The following is a 23,890-nucleotide window of genomic DNA, read 5'->3' as shown; positions in this document are numbered from 1 at the left end:
TGCACTCTAACTACAGTTATACTATAGTGTACTGCAGTTGTACTGCACTCTGTCTACAATATTTTTTCGTAAGGGTATATATACCATACAAATTGCTGCCTAACAATAACAATGTTTACCCTTGGTAGTGGAATGTGTGTCTGTTCAACCTGTCCTCAATTTCGCAACACCACATGTGGCCTCGGTCCAAGTGTCCCAGAATTCAACAACGCCTTCTTTTGCAGTGTCAAACGATCTTTGGTCTGTGAAATATACTCCTGATATACAGAAAGAAGGACTACAATCCAGACTGGTAGGAATATATTTATGCACTCATCAAAGTTCATCCACGGGGTTTTTCTGTGTGTTTAATCTACAGCCGGTGCAGGACGAGTTGCGCGCCAGTAACAGACGTTAGCGTAATATCAGTAAAACTACGTGTTTTTGTTTAATCCCGAACTCCTCGCGCCATTATTTTGTTGAATTTTGCCTTCATGTTAGGCTACTTATCCGACGCCGTATGTGCCGGTTACATTTGAACGATAAAACCAACTGCTGCGCTGCTATGATAGTGATAAGAGCCGTGAAACTGAACACAGTAACATACGGGAACTTGCAGTAGTTTATCATTCAAACAGATATATATATATATTTTTTTAAATTACAATGTTTCTGTTGACACTGACAGGTAAAACCTGCATAGCGGTGCGGTGCATATTGATAGTGCATTGAATGGATTTTAAAGGATTTAACAATAGACTGCTTTGCTTTTTTAAAAACGTATATATATATTTTTAGAGGGTAGATCAGCTTTAATATTGCAAATAGATAATGTAATTGTCTGCATCACTTCCAATCCCTGGTATATTTATATGGTAAATATATAAAAAATAAAAAATAAAAAAATACATTTTAAAAAGATGTGTGTTTGTATATATATATATATTTACCATATAAATATACCAGGGATTGGAAGTGATATATACATATATACAAGCACACATCTTTTTAAAATGTATTTTCTTTTATTATTTCCCACATACCCTACGACCCCTCCCCTGATTGGTGTAAAACAGCGTACAACAACACTCAGGCTTTTACTAGATACATTTACGGGCACAATCTATTGTAAAATAGTTATATTTGGACTGTTTTTAATCCTGGCGGTAGCTGTGTTTATAGATGCTAGTCTAGACACCAGACTACAGATCCCCTAACAGCAGCTGTGTTTATAGATGCTAGCCTCTACACCAGACTACAGATCCCCTAACAGCAGCTGTGTTTATAGATGCTAGTCTAGACACCAGACTACAGATCCCCTAACAGCTGTGTTTATAGATGCTAGTCTAGACACCAGACTACAGATCCCATAACAGCAGCTGTGTTTATAGATACTAGTCTAGACACCAGACTACAGATCCCATAACAGCAGCTGTGTTTATAGATGCTAGTCTAGACACCAGACTACAGATCCCATAACAGCAGCTGTGTTTATAGATGCTAGTCTAGACACCAGACTACAGATCCCCTAACAGCAGCTGTGTTTATAGATGCTAGCCTCTACACCAGACTACAGATCCCCTAACAGCAGCTGTGTTTATAGATACTAGTCTAGACACCAGACTACAGATCCCCTAACAGCAGCTGTGTTTATAGATGCTAGTCTAGACACCAGACTACAGATCCCCTAACAGCAGCTGTGTTTATAGATGCTAGCCTCTACACCAGACTACAGATCCCCTAACAGCAGCTGTGTTTATAGATGCTAGCCTCTACACCAGACTACAGATCCCCTAACAGCAGCTGTGTTTATAGATGCTAGCCTCTACACCAGACTACAGATCCCCTAACAGCTGTGGTTATAGATGCTAGCCTCTACACCAGCCAGACTACAGATCCTATCATATTCATTGCTGTGTGTCAGTCTGTGAATCAGACGGTGTTGTCTGGTCTGGACCCAGCGTGTTGGTGGTTTGATATTCATTGCTGTGTGTCAGTCTGTGAATCAGACGGTGTTGTCTGGTCTGGACCCCAGCGTGTATGTATGTAATGTAATGCATGTTCAGTATATGCACGATGACTCCTGTAATTACTGGTGCGCACCGTTCAGTCCCAATGCTGTTTACAGTGTCTCTCGTTGGTCCTAGCAGAGTGACACCAAGATGAAGGAAACACCATCGTTAATATAATAATAATAATATAATAATAATAATAATATATGCCATTTAGCAGACGCTTTTATCCAAAGCGACTTACAGTCATGTGTGCATACATTCTACGTATGGGTGGTCCCGGGAATCGAACCCACTACCCTGGCGTTACAAGCGCCATGCTCTACCAACTGAGCTGATAGACAGCAGCGAGGTGTTCCTGTCCTTCTCTACCTACGCCACTTATCGTCGTCCTTTATTGAAGTTCAATCAAAGCTAAACCGTGTGATCGGCTGAGTTTGTTGTGCTGCTCTGTTTTCCAGCGGGACTCGAACCCAACAGCCATGGCTGAGCTAACTCATATGATAGACAGCGAGGTGTTCCTGGCCTTCTCTACCTACGCCACTGTCGTCGTCCTCAAGATGATGCTGATGTCTCCTATGACTGCATACTTCCGCTTCACAAGAAAGGTATGGGAATGAGGTCATCTGCCTCCACAGTGTTATACAGCCTGTAAATGAACTCTCTGTAGCTCAGTTGGTAGAGCATGGCGCTTGTAACGCCAGGGTAGTGGGTTCGATTCCCGGGACCACCCATACGTAGAATGTATGCACACATGACTGTAAGTCGCTTTGGATAAAAGCGTCTGCTAAATGGCATTTATTATTATTATATATTATAAACTTGTCTCTGCCTCCACAGTGTTATATAGCCTGTAAGTGAACTCTATGGTGTAAAAGTGTCTCTGCCTCCACAGTGTTATATAGCCTGTAAGTGAACTCTATGGTGTAAACTTGTCTCTGCCTCCACAGTGTTATATAGCCTGTAAATGAACTCTATGGTGTAAACTTGTCTCTGCCTCCACAGTGTTATATAGCCTGTAAGTGAACTCTATGGTGTAAACTTGTCTCTGCCTCCACAGTGTTATATAGCCTGTAAGTGAACTTGTCTCTCCCTCCACAGTGTTATATAGCCTGTAAATGAACTCTATGGTGTAAACTTGTCTCTGCCTCCACAGTGTTATACAGCCTGTAAGTGAACTCTATGGTGTAAACTTGTCTCTGCCTCCACAGTGTTATATAGCCTGTAAATGAACTCTATGGTGTAAACTTGTCTCTGCCTCCACAGTGTTATATAGCCTGTAAGTGAACTCTATGGTGTAAACTTGTCTCTGCCTCCACAGTGTTATACAGCCTGTAAATGAACTCTATGGTGTAAACTTGTCTCTGCCTCCACAGTGTTATACAGCCTGTAAGTGAACTCTATGGTGTAAACTTGTCTCTGCCTCCACAGTGTTATACAGCCTGTAAATGAACTCTATGGTGTAAACTTGTCTCTGCCTCCACAGTGTTATATAGCCTGTAAGTGATCTCTATGGTGTAAACTTGTCTCTGCCTCCACAGTGTTATATAGCCTGTAAATGAACTCTATGGTGTAAACTTGTCTCTGCCTCCACAGTGTTATATAGCCTGTAAATGAACTCTATGGTGTAAACTTGTCTCTCCCTCCACAGTGTTATATAGCCTGTAAATGAACTCTATGGTGTAAACTTGTCTCTCCCTCCACAGTGTTATATAGCCTGTAAGTGAACTCTATGGTGTAAAAGTGTCTCTGCCTCCACAGTGTTTTGCCAACATGGAAGACACAGGGATGGCTAAGACTCCAGAGGACAAGAAGAGGATGCTGAGAGTTGACCCGGATGTGGAACGTGTGAGAAGGTAGGCCCACCCTTATAGAGGCCCCCCTAGACTTATAGAGGCCCCCTAGACTTATAGAGGCCCCCTAGACTTATAGAGCCCCCCTAGACTTATAGAGCCCCCCTAGACTTATAGAGGCCCCCTAGACTTATAGAGGCCCCCTAGACTTATAGAGGCCCCCTAGACTTATAGAGGCCCCCTAGACTTGTAGAGGCCCCCCTAGACTTATAGAGCCCCCTAGACTTATGGAGGCCCCACTAGACTTATGGAGGCCCCCTAGACTTATGGAGGCCCCCTAGACTTATGGAGGCCCCACTAGACTTATAGAGGCCCCCTAGACTTATAGAGCCCACCCTAGACTTATAGAGCCCCCCCTAGATTTATAGAGGCCCCCCTAGACTTATAGAGCCCCCCTAGACTTATAGAGCCCCCTAGACTTATAGAGGCCCCCTAGACTTATAGAGCCCCCCCTAGACTTATAGAGCCCCCCCTAGACTTATAGAGCCCCCCCTAGACTTATAGAGCCCCCCCTAGACTTATAGAGCCCCCCTAGACTTATAGAGCCCCCCTAGACTTTTAGAGTCCCCCCCCCCTAGATTTATAGGGCCCCCCTAGACTTATAGAGCCCCCTAGACTTATAGAGGCCCCCTAAACTTATAGAGCCCCCCTAAACTTATAGAGCCCCCCCCTAGACTTTTAGAGGCCCCCCTAGACTTTTAGAGTCCCCCCCTAGATTTATAGAGCCCCCCGTAAAACTTATGGAGGCCCCACTAGACTTATAGATATGTTACATTTTTAATTTAACCTTTATTTAACTAGGCAAGTCAGTTAAGAACACATTCTTATTTACAATGACGGCCTACTAAAAGGCCTCCTGCGGGGACGGGGGCTGGGATTAAAATATATATAAATAAATATAGGACAAAACACACATCACGACAAGAGAGACAACACAACACTACATAAAGGGAGACCTAAGACAACAACACAGCATGGCAGCAACACATAACAACACAGCATGGTAGCAATACAACATGACAGCAATATGGTAGCACTACAACATGGTAGCAGCACAACATGACAACAACATGGTTGTGGTCCTTCTGTAGCTCAGTTGGTAGAGCATGGCGCTTGTAACGCCAGGGTAGTGGGTTCGATCCCCGGGACCACCCATACGTAGAATGTATGCACACATGACTGTAAGTCGCTTTGGATAAAAGCGTCTGCTAAATGGCATATATATATGGTAGCAACACAACATGACAACAACATGGTAGCATTACAACATGGTAGCAACACAACATGACAACAACATGGTAGCAGCACAACATTTACATGGTAGCACTACAACATGGTAGCAGCACAACATGACAACAACATGGTAGCAACACAGCATGACAACAACATGGTAGCAACACAGCATGACAACAACATGGTAGCAGCACAACATGACAACAACATGGTAGCAACACAACATGACAACAACATGGTAGCAATACAACATGACAACAACATGGTAGCAGCACAACATGACAACAACATGGTAGCAACACAACATGACAACAACATGGTAGCAATACAACATGACAACAACATGGTAGCAACACAGCATGACAACAACATGGTAGCAGCACAACATGACAACAACATGGTAGCAACACAGCATGACAACAACATGGTAGCAGTACAACATGACAACAACATGGTAGCACCACAACATGACAACAACATGGTAGCAACACAACATGACAACAACATGGTAGCAGCACAACATGACAACAACATGGTAGCAACACAACATGACAACAACATGGTAGCAACACAACATGACAACAACATGGTAGCAACACCACATGACAACAACATGGTAGCAACACAACATGACAACAACATGGTAGCAGCACAACATGACAACAACATGGTAGCAACACAACATGACAACAACATGGTAGCAACACCACATGACAACAACATGGTAGCAACACAACATGACAACAACATGGTAGCAGCACAACATGACAACAACATGGTAGCACCACAACATGACAACAACATGGTAGCAACACCACATGACAACAACATGGTAGCACCACAACATGACAACAACATGGTAGCAACACAACATGACAACAACATGGTAGCAGCACAACATGACAACAACATGGTAGCAACACAACATGACAACAACATGGTAGCAGCACAACATGACAACAACATGGTAGCAGCACAACATGACAACAACATGGTAGCAGTACAACATGACAACAACATGGTAGCAGCACAACATGACAACAACATGGTAGCAGTACAACATGACAACAACATGGTAGCAGTACAACATGACAACAACATGGTAGCACCACAACATGACAACAACATGGTAGCAACACAACATGACAACAACATGGTAGCACCACAACATGACAACAACATGGTAGCAACACAACATGACAACAACATGGCAGCAGCACAACATGACAACAACATGGTAGCAACACAACATGACAACAACATGGTAGCAGCACAACATGGTAGCAACACAACATGGTAGCAGCACAAAACATGGTACAAACATTGTTGGGCACAGACAACTGCACGAAGGGCAAGAAGGTAGAGACAACAATACATCATGAGAAGCAGCCACAACTGTCAGTAAGAGTGTCCATGATTGAGTCTTTGAATGAAGAGATTGAGATAAAACTGTCCAGTATCTCAGATCGGGGGGGGGTGAGGCCTAAGAGTGTTTTTATAAATAAGCATCAATATTTAAATTAATGCTCTTCTAAATGTATTTTGTAACTTTTCCCTTGGAAGGGATTAACTGCAAGGGTCCTGCCACTTCATATGAATGAACTGGTCGACCTGGTTTAAGGGGACACAGTGAACATGTGGGAGGTGGGGCCTATTTCATCAAGGCTCCTCCCACATCATATGAATGAACTGGTCCACCTGGTTTAAGGGGACACAGTGAACATGTGGGAGGTGGGGCCTATTTCATCAAGGGTCCTGCCACTTCATATGAAGGAACTGGTCCACCTGGTTTAAGGGGACACAGTGAACATGTGGGAGGTGGGGCCTATTTCATCAAGGCTCCTCCCACATCATATGAATGAACTGGTCCACCTGGTTTAAGGGGACACTGGGAGGTGGGGCCTATTTCATCAAGGCTCCTCCCCGGTAATGTGTATTTATCTTTCAAATCCTGGAATGTTCTCCAACCGTTACTGTCCGTGATATCGCCATGGGTACGACAGATTCCACATGTGGACCATTTGGTTGGAAGGCATCATTGTGAAATACTGGAGCATGGGCCATTTTGAGTCCCATTTACATTGTTTTTCAATTTTGTACCAAATAGAGATTGTGAGTAGTTTACATTGTTTAAGGGATATAATCAGTGGAGACCACCTCTTCCAGGACAATAGGAGACACCATTAAGGGATATCAGTGAAGACCACCTCTTCCTGGACAATAGGAGACACCATTAAGGGATATCAGTGGAGACCACCTCTTCCTGGACAATAGGAGACACCATTAAGGGATATCAGTGGAGACCACCTCTTCCTGGACAATAGGAGACACCATATTATAATATAATAATAATATATGCCATTTAGCAGACGCTTTTATCCAAAGCGACTTACAGTCATGTGTGCATACATTCTACGTATGGGTGGTCCCGGGAATCGAACCCACTACCCTGGCGTTACAAGCGCCATGCTCTACCAACTGAGCTACAGAAGGACCACTCTCTCATTCCCCAGATGATCTGAACTCTCTCTCTCTCATTCCCCAGATGATCTGAACTCTCTCTCTCTCATTCCCCAGATGATCTGAACTCTCTCTCTCATTCCCCAGATAATCTGTACTCTCTCTCTCTCATTCCCCAGATGATCTGAACTCTCTCTCATTCCCCAGATAATCTGTACTCTCTCTCTCTCATTCCCCAGATGATCTGAACTCTCTCTCTCTCATTCCCCAGATAATCTGTACTCTCTCTCTCTCATTCCCCAGATGATCTGAACTCTCTCTCTCTCATTCCCCAGATGATCTGAACTCTCTCTCTCTCATTCCCCGGATGATCTGAACTCTCTCTCTCATTCCCCAGATAATCTGAACTCTCTCTCATTCCCCAAAAATCTGAACTCTCTCTCTCATTCCACCAGATAATCTGAACTCTTTCGCTCTCATTCCCCAGATAATCTGAACTCTCTCTCATTCCCCAGATAATCTGTACTCTCTCTCTCTCATTCCCCAGATAATCTGTACTCTCTCTCTCTCATTCCCCAGATAATCTGTACTCTCTCTCTCTCATTCCCCAGATAATCTGAACTCTCTCTCTCATTCCCCAGATAATCTGAACTCTCTCTCTCATTCCCCAGATAATCTGATCTTTCTCTCTCTCATTCCCCAGATAATCTGAATTCTCTCTCTCCCATTCCCCAGATGCCACCAGAACGACCTGGAGAACATCATCCCGTTCATAGTGATTGGTCTGCTGTATACCCTGACGGGGCCCGACCTCTCCGCTGCTCTGCTCCACTTCCGGGTGTTTGTTGGTTCCAGGCTCTTCCACACGGTGGCCTACGTCCTCCCCCTGCCCCAACCCAGCAGAGCTCTAGCTTGGATGGTTGGCATGGGAGCTACCTTCTCCATGGCATACAGAGTGCTAAGCACAACGCATCTCTGAAGAGGCGATCAATCAATTAATAATTAATCAGATTGATTGATTCCAAGTTTTCAGATTGGCTTAATTAGTCCTCGGGACACTCTACCTCTGAAGAGACGCCCACACATTTATCAGACCTGGGTCAAATAGGCTACATCATGTTAAATACATTTGACAGTGCTTGATTGTACTTGGAGTTTGCACTTCTGGGACTATTCTATTGGTTCTGTTGTATCAGGCAGACTAACTACACATTTTCTGCACGTTTTGTTTTTAACTCAGCACTGAATTTGATCTGTGCAAAAAAAAGTATTAATATCAGCAAAAAAATAATTAAACGGAAGGTCAGTGCTAGAGCGCAGTAGACATTGAACGGCAACGTTCTCGCGGAAACTCCATTCAAGGTAAACGCTGCATACATTCGGAAACTACATTCAACATTTCACGTGCGCTGACTTTAGGCGATACGGATTGAATGGAGCCCTAAACTAAAATCAAGTGTAGTTCAGTATCCGATACCGCATGTAATCTGGCTATTTTTACCCACATCAAATCACCCGTTTGTTGGTCGCGTACACAGATTTGCAGATGTTATCGCATGTGTTGTAAAATGATAGTGTTTCTAGGTCCAATAGTGCAGTCATACCGAGCAATGCATTAAAATGAATAAAACATTCACACCATGACCCGGTCTGTCTGGTTGTCTGACTGACTGCAAAACACCTATTCTATATCTTAGACATTTGTTTGCATCGGATGTGATAATCTAATGTTTATAAATGATTAAATTCGGGTTTTTGGGAATTAGAGTTTAATTAAAAATGTGGGGGGTTATTGTTTGATTTGAATTGAAATAGGGCCTATGAAGTAGGCTACAAATACCAGAGATATTTAGCTAATTGGCTAATGAATATGACCTTATACTTGATCTAATTCTGTATCTTTTTAAATTCTGTATATGTTTTTAGATCTACATATCATCTGATATGTTTACTACTCGGCCACGTCTCTGTCATGCTACTGATTGGTTTGCTTTGTTCGTTCCATTTTCTAAGCCAATCAGGGATTGGCCCTTTTTTAATGCTTTCCACCTGTGAATAAACGAACGATCTCTAGAATGACATGTCTCGTGGTGTTTGTTTGTAGAACGAATATACATAGATGTTGTAGATGAAAATGTGTTCATCGGACAATGGAATGGTAGCATAAAAAAAGCCATCGGAGAAAGTGGACGCATTTATTGGTAGATCCGCAGACCTGGCGGAAGTCCAAATATTCGCCCCCTTTTTTTTCTTCTGAAACTGCCTGAACAACCCGCCCACATCGGCGCAGTCTAACAGGCTGGTACTTTTCCTTGGCTCCGAGTCAAAACCAAAGACCAAGTTTCTTGAAAAGGTATGAAACTCTTCGCTCTGCTCAAAATAAACTATACGAACGCCGTCAGCGGATATTATTGTAGCGTGTGTGTGTAGATCAATTAAAATGTAAACCCGTACAATAGTTAACATTTGTATCGTTATTAGATTTTTTTATTTTTAAAGGAGGCTATTTTGCGTAATGTGTGTAGACTATGTAAATGCGCAAACGCTGTGGCTGCACGTGCCCAGCGCTTCACAGGTTATAAACGTGTGTATGGGAGACATTGTGTCACAATACAATGCATGGATTTAATTCATCATAGTATTACCCCCTTTCTTTTGGGGGTAAATTGTATCTGTGTGTCAACAGTAAACACGTCACATACATTACATCGACTAGAAACAAAGTGTTGGGTCTCTCCAAGATGATGCAATAGCACCCCATTACAAATAACACAAATAAGAGTTGTAAATCAATACATATCTACATGCATTAGGTTTATTAATGTGTTATTACCATTAGATCAATGATCAATTACGTATATATTTTTATTTATTTAATTATTTAAATGTGTTTTTTTAAGTTGAAATGTAAAACCCCCTTTTCAAATCCACTTGAAGTTCAATCAAAGCTAAACCGTGTGATCGGCTAAGTTTATGTCGTTCTGCTCTGTTTTCCAGCGGGACTCGAACCCAACAGCCATGGCTGAGCTAACTCATATGATAGACAGCGAGGTGTTCCTGGCCTTCTCTACCTACGCCACTGTCGTCGTCCTCAAGATGATGCTGATGTCTCCTATGACTGGATACTTCCGCATCACGAGAAAGGTACACAAACCTAGAGTTTGGAAGACAACCTTAACCTTGTTTTCCCTTCATTTGACTGCAGTGGGCTAAATCAGGGTCACACAGAGTGATTATTGGTCATCTTAAACAAATCTACTTTGTAACTAAAGTTTACACCTCACACACATGGTTTTAAATGTATGTTTATTCCACGTTTATTTAACCAGGTAGGCTAGTTGAGAACACCTTTATTTAACCAGGTAGACCAGTTGAGAACACCTTTATTTAACCAGGTAGGCTAGTTGAGAACACCTTTATTTAACCAGGTAGACCAGTTGAGAACACCTTTATTTAACCAGGTAGGCTAGTTGAGAACACCTTTATTTAACCAGGTAGGCTAGTTGAGAACACCTTTATTTAACCAGGTAGACCAGTTGAGAACACCTTTATTTAACCAGGTAGAAGTTGAGAACACCTTTATTTAACCAGGTAGGCTAGTTGAGAACACCTTTATTTAACCAGGTAGGCTAGTTTTTAACCAGGTAGGCTAGTTGAGAACACCTTTATTTAACCAGGTAGGCTAGTTGAGAACACCTTTATTTAACCAGGTAGGCTAGTTGAGAACACCTTTATTTAACCAGGTAGGCTAGTTGAGAACACCTTTATTTAACCAGGTAGGCTAGTTGAGAACACCTTTTATTTAACCAGGTAGGCTAGTTGAGAACACCTTTATTTAACCAGGTAGGCTAGTTGAGAACACCTTTATTTAACCAGGTAGGCTAGTTGAGAACACCTTTATTTAACCAGGTAGGCTAGTTGAGAACACCTTTATTTAACCAGGTAGGCTAGTTGAGAACACCTTTATTTAACCAGGTAGGCTAGTTGAGAACACCTTTATTTAACCAGGTAGGCTAGTTGAGAACACCTTTATTTAACCAGGTAGGCTAGTTGAGAACACCTTTATTTAACCAGGTAGGCTTTGATTTAAACCAGGTAGGCTAGTTGAGAACACCTTTATTTAACCAGGTAGGCTAGTTGAGAACACCTTTATTTAACCAGGTAGGCTAGTTGAGAACACCTTTATTTAACCAGGTAGGCTAGTTGAGAACACCTTTATTTAACCAGGTAGGCTAGTTGAGAACACCTTTATTTAACCAGGTAGGCTAGTTGAGAACACCTTTATTTAACCAGGTAGGCTAGTTGAGAACACCTTTATTTAACCAGGTAGGCTAGTTGAGAACAAGTTCTCATTTGCAACTGCGACCTGGCCAAGATAAAGCAGAGCAGTTCGACACAAACAACAACACAGAGTTACACATGGAATAAACAAACATACAGTCATTAATACAGTAGAACAAAATAAAACAAAAAGTCTATATACAGTGAGTGCAAATGAGGTAAGATAAGGGAGTTAAGGCAATAAATAGGCCATGGTGTCGAGGGTAATTACAATATAGCAATTAAACACTGGAATGGTAGTTCGGCAGAAGATGAATGTGCAAGTAGAGATACTGGGGTGCAAAGGAGCTAGATAAATCAATAAATACAGTATGGGGATGAGGTAGATAGATGGGCTGTTTACAGATGGGCAATGTGATCTGTGAGCTGTTCTGACAGCTGGTGCTTAAAGCTAGTGAGGGAGATATGAGTCTCCAGCTTCAGAGATTTTTGCAGTTCGTTCCAGTCATTGGCAGCAGAGAACTGGAAGAAAAGATGACCAAAGGGCTTTGGGGGTGACCAGTGAGATATACCTGCTGGAGCGCGTGCTACGAGTGGTTGCTGCTATGGCGACCAGTGAGCTGATTTAAGGCGGGGCTTTACCTAGCAGAGACTTGTAGATAACCTGTAGCCAGTGGGTTTGGCAACGAGTATGAAGCGAAGGCCAACCAATGAGAGCATACAGGTCGCAGTGGTGGGTAGTATATGGGGCTTTGGTGACAAAACGGATGGCACTGTGATAGACTGCATCCAATTTATTGAGTAGGGTTTTGGAGGCTATTTTGTAAATGACATCGCTGAAGTCAGGATCGGTAGGGGGGGTCAGTTTTATGGGGGTATGTTTGGCAGCATGAGTGAAGGATGCTTTGTAGGATGCGATATAGGAAGCCGATTCTAGATTTAATTTTGGATTGGAGATGCTTAATGTGAGTCTGGAAGGAGAGTTTACAGTCTAACCAGACACTTAGGTATTTGTAGTTGTCCACATATTCTAAGTCAGAACCGTCCAGAGTAGTGATGTTGGACGGGCGGGCAGGTGCAGGCAGCGATCGGTTGAAGAGCATGCATTTAGTTTTACTTGCGTTTAAGAGCAGTTGGAGGCCACGGAAGGAGAGTTGTATGGCATTGAAGCTCGTCTGGAGGTTAGTTAACACAGTGTCCAAAGAAGGGCCAGAAGTATACAGAATGGTGTTGTCTGCGTAGAGGTGTATCAGAGAATCACCAGCAGCAAAAGCAACATAATTTATGTATACAGAGAAGAGAGTCGGCCCGAGAATTGAACCCTGTGGCACCCCCATAGAGACTGCCAGAGGTCCGGACAACAGGCCCTCCGATTTGACACACTGAACTCTATCAGAGAAGTAGTTGGTAAACCAGGCGAGGCAATCATTTGAGAAACCAAGGCTGTCGAGTCTGCCAATAAGAATGTGGTGATTGACAGAGTCGAAAGCCTTGGCCAGGTCGATGAATACGGCTGCACAGTAATGTCTCTTATCGATGGAGGTTATGATGTCATTTAGGACCTTGAGCGTGGCTGAGGTGCACCCGTGACCAGCTCTGAAACCAGATTGCATAGCGGAGAAGGTACGGTGGGATTCGAAATGGTCGGTGATCTGTTTTGTTAACTTGGCTTTGGAAGACCTTTAGAAAGACAGGGTAGGATAGAAGACACCTGTACCATGTCAGATATATAGTGGGCATGTATTGCATTTTGAGTCTGCTTCCCAATATTACACTTAAGGTACATCACAGAAGACTGAAATATAAGTAAACAGATGATTTTTGTCTGTTTAAAAAATGAATGAATTATGAAATTATGAAAAATATGAATAACATTCCACCCATGAGTCTGAAGAGGGTGATTTAGGTCAATGGCTGCAGGAAAGGGCTACTAACCAAACACTTAGAAAATGGTTATAATTAAAAATAAAAACATAATTCCAAGTGAATTTAAATGCGATTTCATGAATGGAATAGAACAGAGGTAATCTGTTCATCACATCAGGCTGCATCACATCAGGCCCCATCACATCAGGCCCCATCACATCAGGCCGCATCACATCAGGCCCCATCACATCAGGCCCCATCACATCAGGCTGCATCACATCAGGCTGCATCACATCAGGCCCCATCACATCAGGCTGCATCACATCAGGCTGCATCACATCAGGCCCCATCACATCAGGCCCCATCACATCAGGCCGCATCACATCAGGCTCCATCACATCAGGCCCCATCACATCAGGCTGCATCACATCAGGCCCCATCACATCAGGCCCCATCACATCAGGCCGCATCACATCAGGCCGCATCACATCAGGCTGCATCACATCAGGCTGCATCACATCAGGCCCCATCACATCAGGCTGCATCACATCAGGCTGCATCACATCAGGCTGCATCACATCAGGCCCCATCACATCAGGCTGCATCACATCAGGCTGCATCACATCAGGCTGCATCACATCAGGCTGCATCACATCAGGCTGCATCACATCAGGCCGCATCACATCAGGCCCCATCACATCAGGCCGCATCACATCAGGCTGCATCACATCAGGCTGCATCACATCAGGCTCACATCAGGCCCATCACATCAGGCCCCATCACATCAGGCCCCATCACATCAGGCCCCATCACATCAGGCTGCATCACATCAGGCCCCATCACATCAGGCCCCATCACATCAGGCCCCATCACATCAGGCCCCATCACATCAGGCCCCATCACATCAGGCCCCATCACATCAGGCCCCATCACATCAGGCCCCATCACATCAGGCCCCATCACATCAGGCCCCATCACATCAGGCCCCATCACATCAGGCCCCATCACATCAGGCCCCATCACATCAGGCCCCATCACATCAGGCCCCATCACATCAGGCCCCATCACATCAGGCCCCATCACATCAGGCCCCATCACATCAGGCCCCATCACATCAGGCCCATCACATCAGGCCCCATCACATCAGGCCCCATCACATCAGGCCCCATCACATCAGGCCCCATCACATCAGGCCCCATCACATCAGGCCCCATCACATCAGGCCCCATCACATCAGGCCCCATCACATCAGGCCGCATCACATCAGGCCCCATCACATCAGGCCCCATCACATCAGGCCCCATCACATCAGGCCCCATCATCAGGCCCCATCACATCAGGCCCATCACATCAGGCCCCATCACATCAGGCCCCATCACATCAGGCCATCACATCAGGCTGCATCAGGCCCCATCACATCAGGCCCATCACATCAGGCCGCATCACATCAGGCCCCATCACATCAGGCCCCATCACATCAGGCCTCATCACATCAGGCCCCATCACATCAGGCCCCATCACATCAGGCCGCATCACATCAGGCCCCATCACATCAGGCCTCATCACATCAGGCCCCATCACATCAGGCCCCATCACATCAGGCCGCATCACATCAGGCCCCATCACATCAGGCCTCATCACATCAGGCCCCATCACATCAGGCCCCATCACATCAGGCCCCATCACATCAGGCCCCATCACATCAGGCCTGCATCACATCAGGCCGCATCACATCAGGCCCCATCACATCAGGCCCCATCACATCAGGCCCCATCACATCAGGCCCCATCACATCAGGCCTCATCACATCAGGCCCCATCACATCAGGCCCCATCACATCAGGCCGCATCACATCAGGCTGCATCACATCAGGCTGCATCACATCAGGCCCCATCACATCAGGCCCCATCACATCAGGCCGCATCACATCAGGCCCCATCACATCAGGCCGCATCACATCAGGCCGCATCACATCAGGCCACATCAGGCCCCATCACATCAGGCCCCATCACATCAGGCCATCATCATCAGGCCCCATCACATCAGGCCCCATCACATCAGGCCCCATCACATCAGGCCCCATCACATCAGGCCCCATCACATCAGGCCCATCATCACATCAGGCTGCATCACATCAGGCTGCATCACATCAGGCCCCATCACATCAGGCCCCATCACATCAGGCCCCATCACATCAGGCCCATCACATCAGGCCCCATCACATCAGGCCGCATCACATCAGGCCCCATCACATCAGGCCCCATCACATCAGGCCCCATCACATCAGGCCCCATCACATCAGGCCGCATCACATCAGGCCCCATCACATCAGGCCCCATCACATCAGGCCGCATCACATCAGGCTGCATCACATCAGGCCCCATCACATCAGGCTGCATCACATCAGGCTCATCACATCAGGCCCCATCACATCAGGCCCCATCACATCAGGCCCCATCACATCAGGCCGCATCACATCAGGCCGCATCACATCAGGCCGCATCACATCAGGCCGCATCACATCAGGCCGCATCACATCAGGCCCCATCACATCAGGCCGCATCACATCAGGCCGCATCACATCAGGCCGCATCACATCAGGCCCCATCACATCAGGCCTCATCACATCAGGCCACATCAGGCCCCATCACATCAGGCCCATCACATCAGGCCTATCACATCAGGCCCCATCACATCAGGCCCCATCACATCAGGCCCATCACATCAGGCCACATCAGGCCCCATCACATCAGGCCCCATCACATCAGGCCCCATCACATCAGGCCCCATCACATCAGGCCGCATCACATCAGGCCATCATCATCATCAGGCCCCATCACATCAGGCCCCATCACATCAGGCCCATCACATCAGGCCCCATCACATCAGGCCCCATCACATCAGGCCCCATCACATCAGGCCCCATCACATCAGGCCCATCACATCAGGCCCATCAGGCCCCATCACATCAGGCCCCATCACATCAGGCCCCATCACATCAGGCCCCATCAGGCATCAGGCCCCATCACATCAGGCCCCATCACATCAGGCCCCATCACATCAGGCCCCATCACATCAGGCCCCATCATCACATCAGGCCCCATCACATCAGGCCCCATCAGGCATCAGGCCGCATCACATCAGGCCCATCACATCAGGCCGCATCACATCAGGCCCCATCACATCAGGCCCCATCACATCAGGCCCCATCACATCAGGCCCCATCATCAGGCCCCATCAGGCCCCATCACATCAGGCCCATCACATCAGGCCCATCACATCAGGCCCCATCACATCAGGCCCCATCACATCAGGCCCCATCACATCAGGCCCCATCACATCAGGCCCCATCACATCAGGCCCCATCACATCAGGCCCCATCACATCAGGCCCCATCACATCAGGCCCCATCACATCAGGCCCCATCACATCAGGCCCCATCACATCAGGCCCCATCACATCAGGCCCCATCACATCAGGCCCCATCACATCAGGCCCCATCACATCAGGCCCCATCACATCAGGCCCCATCACATCAGGCCATCATCAGGCCCCATCACATCAGGCCCATCACATCAGGCCGCATCACATCAGGCCCCATCACATCAGGCCCATCACATCAGGCCCCATCACATCAGGCCCCATCACATCAGGCCATCACATCAGGCCCATCATCAGGCCCCATCAGGCCCCATCACATCAGGCCCATCACATCAGGCCCATCACATCAGGCCCCATCACATCAGGCCCATCACATCAGGCCCCATCACATCAGGCCCCATCACATCAGGCCCCATCAGGCATCAGGCCCCATCACATCAGGCCCCATCACATCAGGCCCCATCACATCAGGCCCCATCACATCAGGCCCCATCACATCAGGCCCCATCACATCAGGCCCCATCACATCAGGCCCACATCAGGCTGCATCACATCAGGCCCACATCAGGCCCCATCAGGCCCCATCACATCAGGCCCATCACATCAGGCCCATCACATCAGGCCCATCACATCAGGCCCCATCACATCAGGCCCATCACATCAGGCCGCATCATCATCAGGCCCCATCACATCAGGCCCCATCACATCAGGCCCATCACATCAGGCCGCATCACATCAGGCCCCATCACATCAGGCCCCATCACATCAGGCCCCATCACATCAGGCCCATCACATCAGGCCCCATCACATCAGGCCCCATCACATCAGGCCGCATCACATCAGGCCTCATCACATCAGGCCCATCACATCAGGCCCCATCAGGCATCAGGCCCCATCACATCAGGCCCCATCACATCAGGCCCCATCACATCAGGCCCCATCAGGCATCAGGCCCCATCACATCAGGCCCCATCACATCAGGCCCCATCACATCAGGCCCCATCACATCAGGCCCCATCACATCAGGCCCCATCACATCAGGCTGTATCATCAGGCCCCATCACATCAGGCCCCACATCAGGCCCATCACATCAGGCCCCATCAGTTGGGGTCAGGCCGTGAGTTGGGGTGGTCATCACATCAGGCGTGAGTTGGGGTGGTCAGGCGTGAGTTGGGGTGGTCAGGGCGTGAGTTGGGGTGGTCAGGGCGTGAGTTGGGGTGGTCAGGGCGTGAGTTGGGGTGGCCTCAGGGGTGAGTTGGGGTGGTCAGGGGGTGAGTTGGGGTGGTCAGGCGTGAGTTGGGGTGGTCAGGGCGTGAGTTGGGGTGGTCAGGGCGTGAGTTGGGGTGGTCAGGGCGTGAGTTGGGGTGGGTCAGGCCTCAGGGGTGGTCACATCAGGCTGCATGAGTTGGGGTGGTCAGGGAGTTGGGGTGGTCAGGGCGTGAGTTGGGGTGGTCAGGGGGTGAGTTGGGGTGGTCAGGGCGTGAGTTGGGGTGGTCAGGGCGTGAGTTGGGGTGGTCAGGCATGAGTTGGGGTGGCCCCAGGTGGCCCCAGTTGGGGTGGTCAGGGGCGTGAGTTGGGGTGGTCAGTTGGGGTGGTCAGGGCGGGTTGTGGTCATCAGTTGGGGTGGTCAGGCGTGAGTTGGGGTGGTCAGGGCGTGAGTTGGGTTGCTTAGGGCGTGGGTTGGGGTGCTCAGGGCGAGAGTTGGGGTGGTCAGGGCGTGAGTTGGGGTGGTCAGGGCGTGAGTTGGGGTGGTCAGGGCGTGAGTTGGGGGTCCCATGAGTTGGGGTGGTCAGGGGTGAGTTGGGGTGGTCAGGGCGTGAGTTGGGGTGGTCAGGGCGTGAGTTGGGGTGGTCAGGCCCCAGGTGGTCAGGGGTGAGTCAGGGGTGTGAGTTGGGGTGGTCAGGGCGTCAGGGGGTGGTCAGGCGTGAGTTGGGGTGGTCAGGGCGTGAGTTGGGGTGGTCAGGGCGTGAGTTGGGGTGGTCAGGGCGTGAGTTGGGGTGGTCAGGGCGTGAGTTGGGGTGGGCATTCTATGTTTTGTAGTCTAGGTTTTGTATTTCTATGTGTTTGGCCTGGTATGGTTCCCAATCAGAGGCAGCTTGTCAATCCTGGTCTCTGATTGAGAACCATACTTAGACAGCCTGTTTTCCCACTGTTAGTTGTGGGTAGTTGTTGTCTCTGATTGAGAACCATACTTAGGCAGCCTGTTTTCCCCCTGTTAGTTGTGGGTAGTTGTTGTCTCTGATTGAGAACCATACTTAGGCAGCCTGTTTTCCCCCTGTTAGTTGTGGGTAGTTGTTGTCTCTGATTGAGAACCATACTTAGGCAGCCTGTTTTCCCCCTGTTAGTTGTGGGTAGTTGTTGTCTCTGATTGAGAACCATACTTAGGCAGCCTGTTTTCCCCTGTTAGTTGTGGGTAGTTGTTGTCTCTGATTGAGAACCATACTTAGGCAGCCTGTTTTCCCCTGTTAGTTGTGGGTAGTTGTTGTCTCTGATTGAGAACCATACTTAGGCAGCCTGTTTTCCCCCTGTTAGTTGTGGGTAGTTGTTGTCTCTGATTGAGAACCATACTTAGGCAGCCTGTTTTCCCCTGTTAGTTGTGGGTAGTTGTTGTCTCTGATTGAGAACCATACTTAGGCAGCCTGTTTTCCCCCTGTTAGTTGTGGGTAGTTGTTGTCTCTGATTGAGAATCATACTTAGGCAGCCTGTTTTCCCCCTGTTAGTTGTGGGTTGTTGTTGTCTCTGATTGAGAATCATACTTAGGCAGCCTGTTTTCCCCCTGTTAGTTGTGGGTAGTTGTTGTCTCTGATTGAGAACCATACTTAGGCAGCCTGTTTTCCCCCTGTTAGTTGTGGGTAGTTGTTGTCTCTGATTGAGAACCATACTTAGGCAGCCTGTTTTCCCCCTGTTAGTTGTGGGTAGTTGTTGTCTCTGATTGAGAACCATACTTAGGCAGCCTGTTTTCCCCCTGTTAGTTGTGGGTAGTTGTTGTCTCTGATTGAGAACCATACTTAGGCAGCCTGTTTTCCCCTGTTAGTTGTGGGTAGTTGTTGTCTCTGATTGAGAACCATACTTAGGCAGCCTGTTTTCCCCCTGTTAGTTGTGGGTAGTTGTTGTCTCTGATTGAGAACCATACTTAGGCAGCCTGTTTTCCCCCTGTTAGTTGTGGGTAGTTGTTGTCTCTGATTGAGAACCATACTTAGGCAGCCTGTTTTCCCCCTGTTAGTTGTGGGTAGTTGTCTCTGATTGAGAACCATACTTAGGCAGCCTGTTTTCCCCCTGTTAGTTGTGGGTAGTTGTTGTCTCTGATTGAGAACCATACTTAGGCAGCCTGTTTTCCCCCTGTTAGTTGTGGGTAGTTGTTGTCTCTGATTGAGAATCATACTTAGGCAGCCTGTTTTCCCCCTGTTAGTTGTGGGTAGTTGTTGTCTCTGATTGAGAATCATACTTAGGCAGCCTGTTTTCCCCCTGTTAGTTGTGGGTAGTTGTTTTCTGTCTGTGTGTGTTTCTGCACCAGACAGAACTGTTTCGTTTGTTTCCAGCTTTGTTGTTTTTTGTTGTTCTAGTGTTCAGTTTCTTTATTCAATCTACCATGAACACGTACCACGCTGCACCTTGGTCCCCTTCACCTTCTCCACCTTCTTCCACCTTCTTCCACCTTCTTCCAACCGTTACATGACCTGTGTAGGCCGTCATTGTAAATTGCAAATTTGTTCTTAAATTACTTGCCTAGTTAAATAAAAAAAATAATAAATCCAGGCTGTATCACAACCGGCCATGATTGGGAGTCCCACAGGGTGGCGCTCAATTGGTCCCAGCGTCGTCCGGGTTTGGCCCGGGGTAGGCCGTCATTGTAAATTGCGAATTTGTTCTCAACTGACTTGGACTAGTTAAATACAGGATACATAATGAATGACCCTTGACCCTCCCTGGTTTAACAGAGCCGAGGAGTAAATTGAACAAGAGAAAACATGTCCCTCCTTGCTTCCACCTCCCTCCAGGCATTTGCTAACCAGGAGGACACCAGTCTGGCCTCCTCGACAGGGGACAAGAAGAAGCTGGTCAGGGTGGATCCTGATGTGGAGAGAGTACGAAGGTATCCCCCGTAGAAATATAATTGAAGCGTATCTCTCTGGTTCACGCTGACGTACAGCTGCTGTAACCATGACTGGAAAGAGATGGTAGAAATCCTACTTTTAACGGAATTCATTTAGACGTTTTAGTTTTCCAAATATTTTGATATACTGATCTGAACTCTGTCTCTCATTCCCCAGATAATCTGAACTCTCTCTCTCTCATTCCCCAGATGATCTGAACTCTCTCTCTCTCTCTCATTCCCCAGATAATCTGAACTCTCTCTCTCTCTCTCATTCCCCAGATAATCTGAACTCTCTCTCTCTCATTCCCCAGATAATCTGAACTCTCTCTCTCTCATTCCCCAGATAATCTGAACTCTCTCTCTCTCATTCCCCAGATAATCTGAACTCTCTCTCTCTTCTCTCATTCCCCAGATAATCTGAACTCTCTCTCTCTCATTCCCCAGATAATCTGATCTCTCTCTCTCTCTCATTCCCCAGATAATCTGAACTCTCTCTCTCTCATTCCCCAGATAATCTGAACTCTCTCTCTCTCATTCCCCAGATAATCTGATCTCTCTCTCTCTCTCATTCCCCAGATAATCTGATCTCTCTCTCTCTCATTCCCCAGATAATCTGATCTCTCTCTATCTCATTCCCCAGATAATCTGAACTCTCTCTCTCTCTCATTCCCCAGATGATCTGAACTCTCTCTCTCTCATTCCCCAGATAATCTGAATTCTCTCTCTCTCATTCCCCAGATGCCACCAGAACGACCTAGAGAACATCATCCCGTTCATAGTGATTGGTCTGCTGTATACCCTGACGGGGCCCGACCTCTCCGCTGCTCTGCTCCACTTCCGGGTGTTTGTCGGTTCCAGGCTCTTCCACACGGTGGCCTACCTCCTCCCCCTGCCCCAACCCAGCAGAGCTGCGGCCTTCCTCATCGGACTGGTCACCACCAGCTCTATGGCCTATAGGGTTCTGATGACTGCGCTTTATCTGTAGAGGCTTGAGGGGGACACACACACACACACACACACACACACACACACACACACACACACACACACACACACACACACACACACACACACACACACACACACACACACACACACACACACACACACACACACACACACACACACACACACACAAGGGCCTTGTCTTTGAGGGTCTACATTGAATGTGCTTGATATACGTTTATCAAAGTTGTTCCTTCTGTGTCTGATAGGATTATAACATACTGTTACTGCAGTACATATCAGAATGTTACTGACAGTACATATCAGAATGTTACTGACAGTACATATCAGAATGTTACTGACAGTACATATCAGAATGTTACTGCAGTACATATCAGAATGTTACTGACAGTACATATCAGAATGTTACTGACAGTACATATCAGAATGTTACTGACAGTACATATCAGAATGTTACTGCAGTACATATCAGAATGTTACTGACAGTACATATCAGAATGTTACTGACAGTACATATCAGAATGTTACTGACAGTACATATCAGAATGTTACTGCAGTACATATCAGAATGTTACTGACAGTACATATCAGAATGTTACTGACAGTACATATCAGAATGTTACTGACAGTACATATCAGAATGTTACTGACAGTACATATCAGAATGTTACTGTTATCAGAATGTTACTGACAGTACATATCAGAATGTTACTGACAGTACATATCAGAATGTTACTGACAGTACATATCAGAATGTTACTGACAGTACATATCAGAATGTTACTGACAGTACATATCAGAATGTTACTGACAGTACATATCAGAATGTTACTGCAGTACATATCAGAATGTTACTGACAGTACATATCAGAATGTTACTGACAGTACATATCAGAATGTTACTGACAGTACATATCAGAATGTTACTGACAGTACATATCAGAATGTTACTGACAGTACATATCAGAATGTTACTGATACATATCAGAATGTTACTGAATGTTACAGTACATATCAGAATGTTACTGACAGTACATATCAGAATGTTACTGACAGTACATATCAGAATGTTACTGACAGTACATATCAGAATGTTACTGACAGTACATATCAGAATGTTACTGACAGTACATATCAGAATGTTACTGACAGTACATATCAGAATGTTACTGACAGTACATATCAGAATGTTACTGACAGTACATATCAGAATGTTACTGACAGTACATATCAGAATGTTACTGACAGTACATATCAGAATGTTACTGACAGTACATATCAGAATGTTACTGACAGTACATATCAGAATGTTACTGCAGTACATATCAGAATGTTACTGCAGTACATATCAGAATGTTACTGCAGTACATATCAGAATGTTACTGACAGTACATATCAGAATGTTACTGACAGTACATATCAGAATGTTACTGACAGTACATATCAGAATGTTACTGACAGTACATATCAGAATGTTACTGACAGTACATATCAGAATGTTACTGACAGTACATATCAGAATGTTACTGCAGTACATATCAGAATGTTACTGACAGTACATATCAGAATGTTACTGACAGTACATATCAGAATGTTACTGACAGTACATATCAGAATGTTACTGACAGTACATATCAGAATGTTACTGCAGTACATATCAGAATGTTACTGCAGTACATATCAGAATGTTACTGCAGTACATATCAGAATGTTACTGCAGTACATATCAGAATGTTACTGCAGTACATATCAGAATGTTACT

General features: G+C 46.4%; 3 protein-coding genes and 1 long non-coding RNA gene across 10 annotated transcripts; 3 read left to right on the top strand and 1 right to left on the bottom strand.

Moving 5' to 3' along the window:
• Positions 1-154: 154 nt before the first annotated feature.
• On the top strand, positions 155-9,181 carry LOC127928494 (microsomal glutathione S-transferase 1-like). The gene is made up of 4 exons (XM_052515508.1): positions 155-292; positions 2,453-2,599; positions 3,753-3,847; positions 8,273-9,181. Exons 2-4 carry the CDS (start codon positions 2,474-2,476, stop codon positions 8,514-8,516), a joined length of 465 nt encoding a protein of 154 aa, XP_052371468.1. The 5' UTR covers positions 155-292; positions 2,453-2,473; the 3' UTR covers positions 8,517-9,181.
• Positions 155-22,269, top strand: LOC127928493 (microsomal glutathione S-transferase 1-like). Of its 2 annotated transcripts, none has more exons than XM_052515507.1 (4): positions 155-292; positions 10,535-10,681; positions 21,065-21,159; positions 21,901-22,269. In XM_052515507.1, exons 2-4 carry the CDS (start codon positions 10,556-10,558, stop codon positions 22,145-22,147), a joined length of 468 nt encoding a protein of 155 aa, XP_052371467.1. In that variant the 5' UTR covers positions 155-292; positions 10,535-10,555; the 3' UTR covers positions 22,148-22,269. The 2 variants fall into 2 exon arrangements, with proteins under 2 accessions (XP_052371467.1, XP_052371466.1); XM_052515506.1 differs by lacking the exon at positions 155-292 and adding an exon at positions 9,739-9,890.
• Positions 5,030-8,266, top strand: LOC127928492 (probable ATP-dependent helicase PF08_0048). Of its 5 annotated transcripts, none has more exons than XM_052515505.1 (2): positions 5,030-6,721; positions 6,973-8,266. In XM_052515505.1, the coding sequence occupies exon 1, from the start codon at positions 5,178-5,180 to the stop codon at positions 6,375-6,377; it is 1,200 nt and encodes a 399-aa protein (XP_052371465.1). In that variant the 5' UTR covers positions 5,030-5,177; the 3' UTR covers positions 6,378-6,721; positions 6,973-8,266. The 5 variants fall into 5 exon arrangements, with proteins under 5 accessions (XP_052371465.1, XP_052371460.1, XP_052371463.1 ...); XM_052515500.1 differs by having other exon boundaries at positions 6,809-8,266; XM_052515503.1 differs by having other exon boundaries at positions 5,030-6,808.
• On the bottom strand, positions 22,270-23,687 carry LOC127928495 (uncharacterized). 2 transcript variants are annotated; one of them, XR_008131301.1, is made up of 3 exons: positions 23,560-23,687; positions 23,371-23,487; positions 22,270-22,417 (listed from the first exon to the last, which is right to left on the bottom strand). It is a non-coding gene; the product is annotated as an uncharacterized LOC127928495 (long non-coding RNA). The 2 variants fall into 2 exon arrangements; XR_008131300.1 differs by having other exon boundaries at positions 22,282-22,394; positions 23,299-23,487.
• Between the last annotated feature and the right edge of the window lie 203 nt (positions 23,688-23,890).

Source organism: Oncorhynchus keta, unplaced genomic scaffold (assembly GCF_023373465.1).
Source record: "Oncorhynchus keta strain PuntledgeMale-10-30-2019 unplaced genomic scaffold, Oket_V2 Un_scaffold_28172_pilon_pilon, whole genome shotgun sequence".
In the NCBI taxonomy this organism is placed as follows: Eukaryota; Metazoa; Chordata; class Actinopteri; order Salmoniformes; family Salmonidae; genus Oncorhynchus; species Oncorhynchus keta.
Note: the sequence above shows the minus strand (reverse complement) of the source record. Positions and strands in the feature narration are given on the sequence as shown.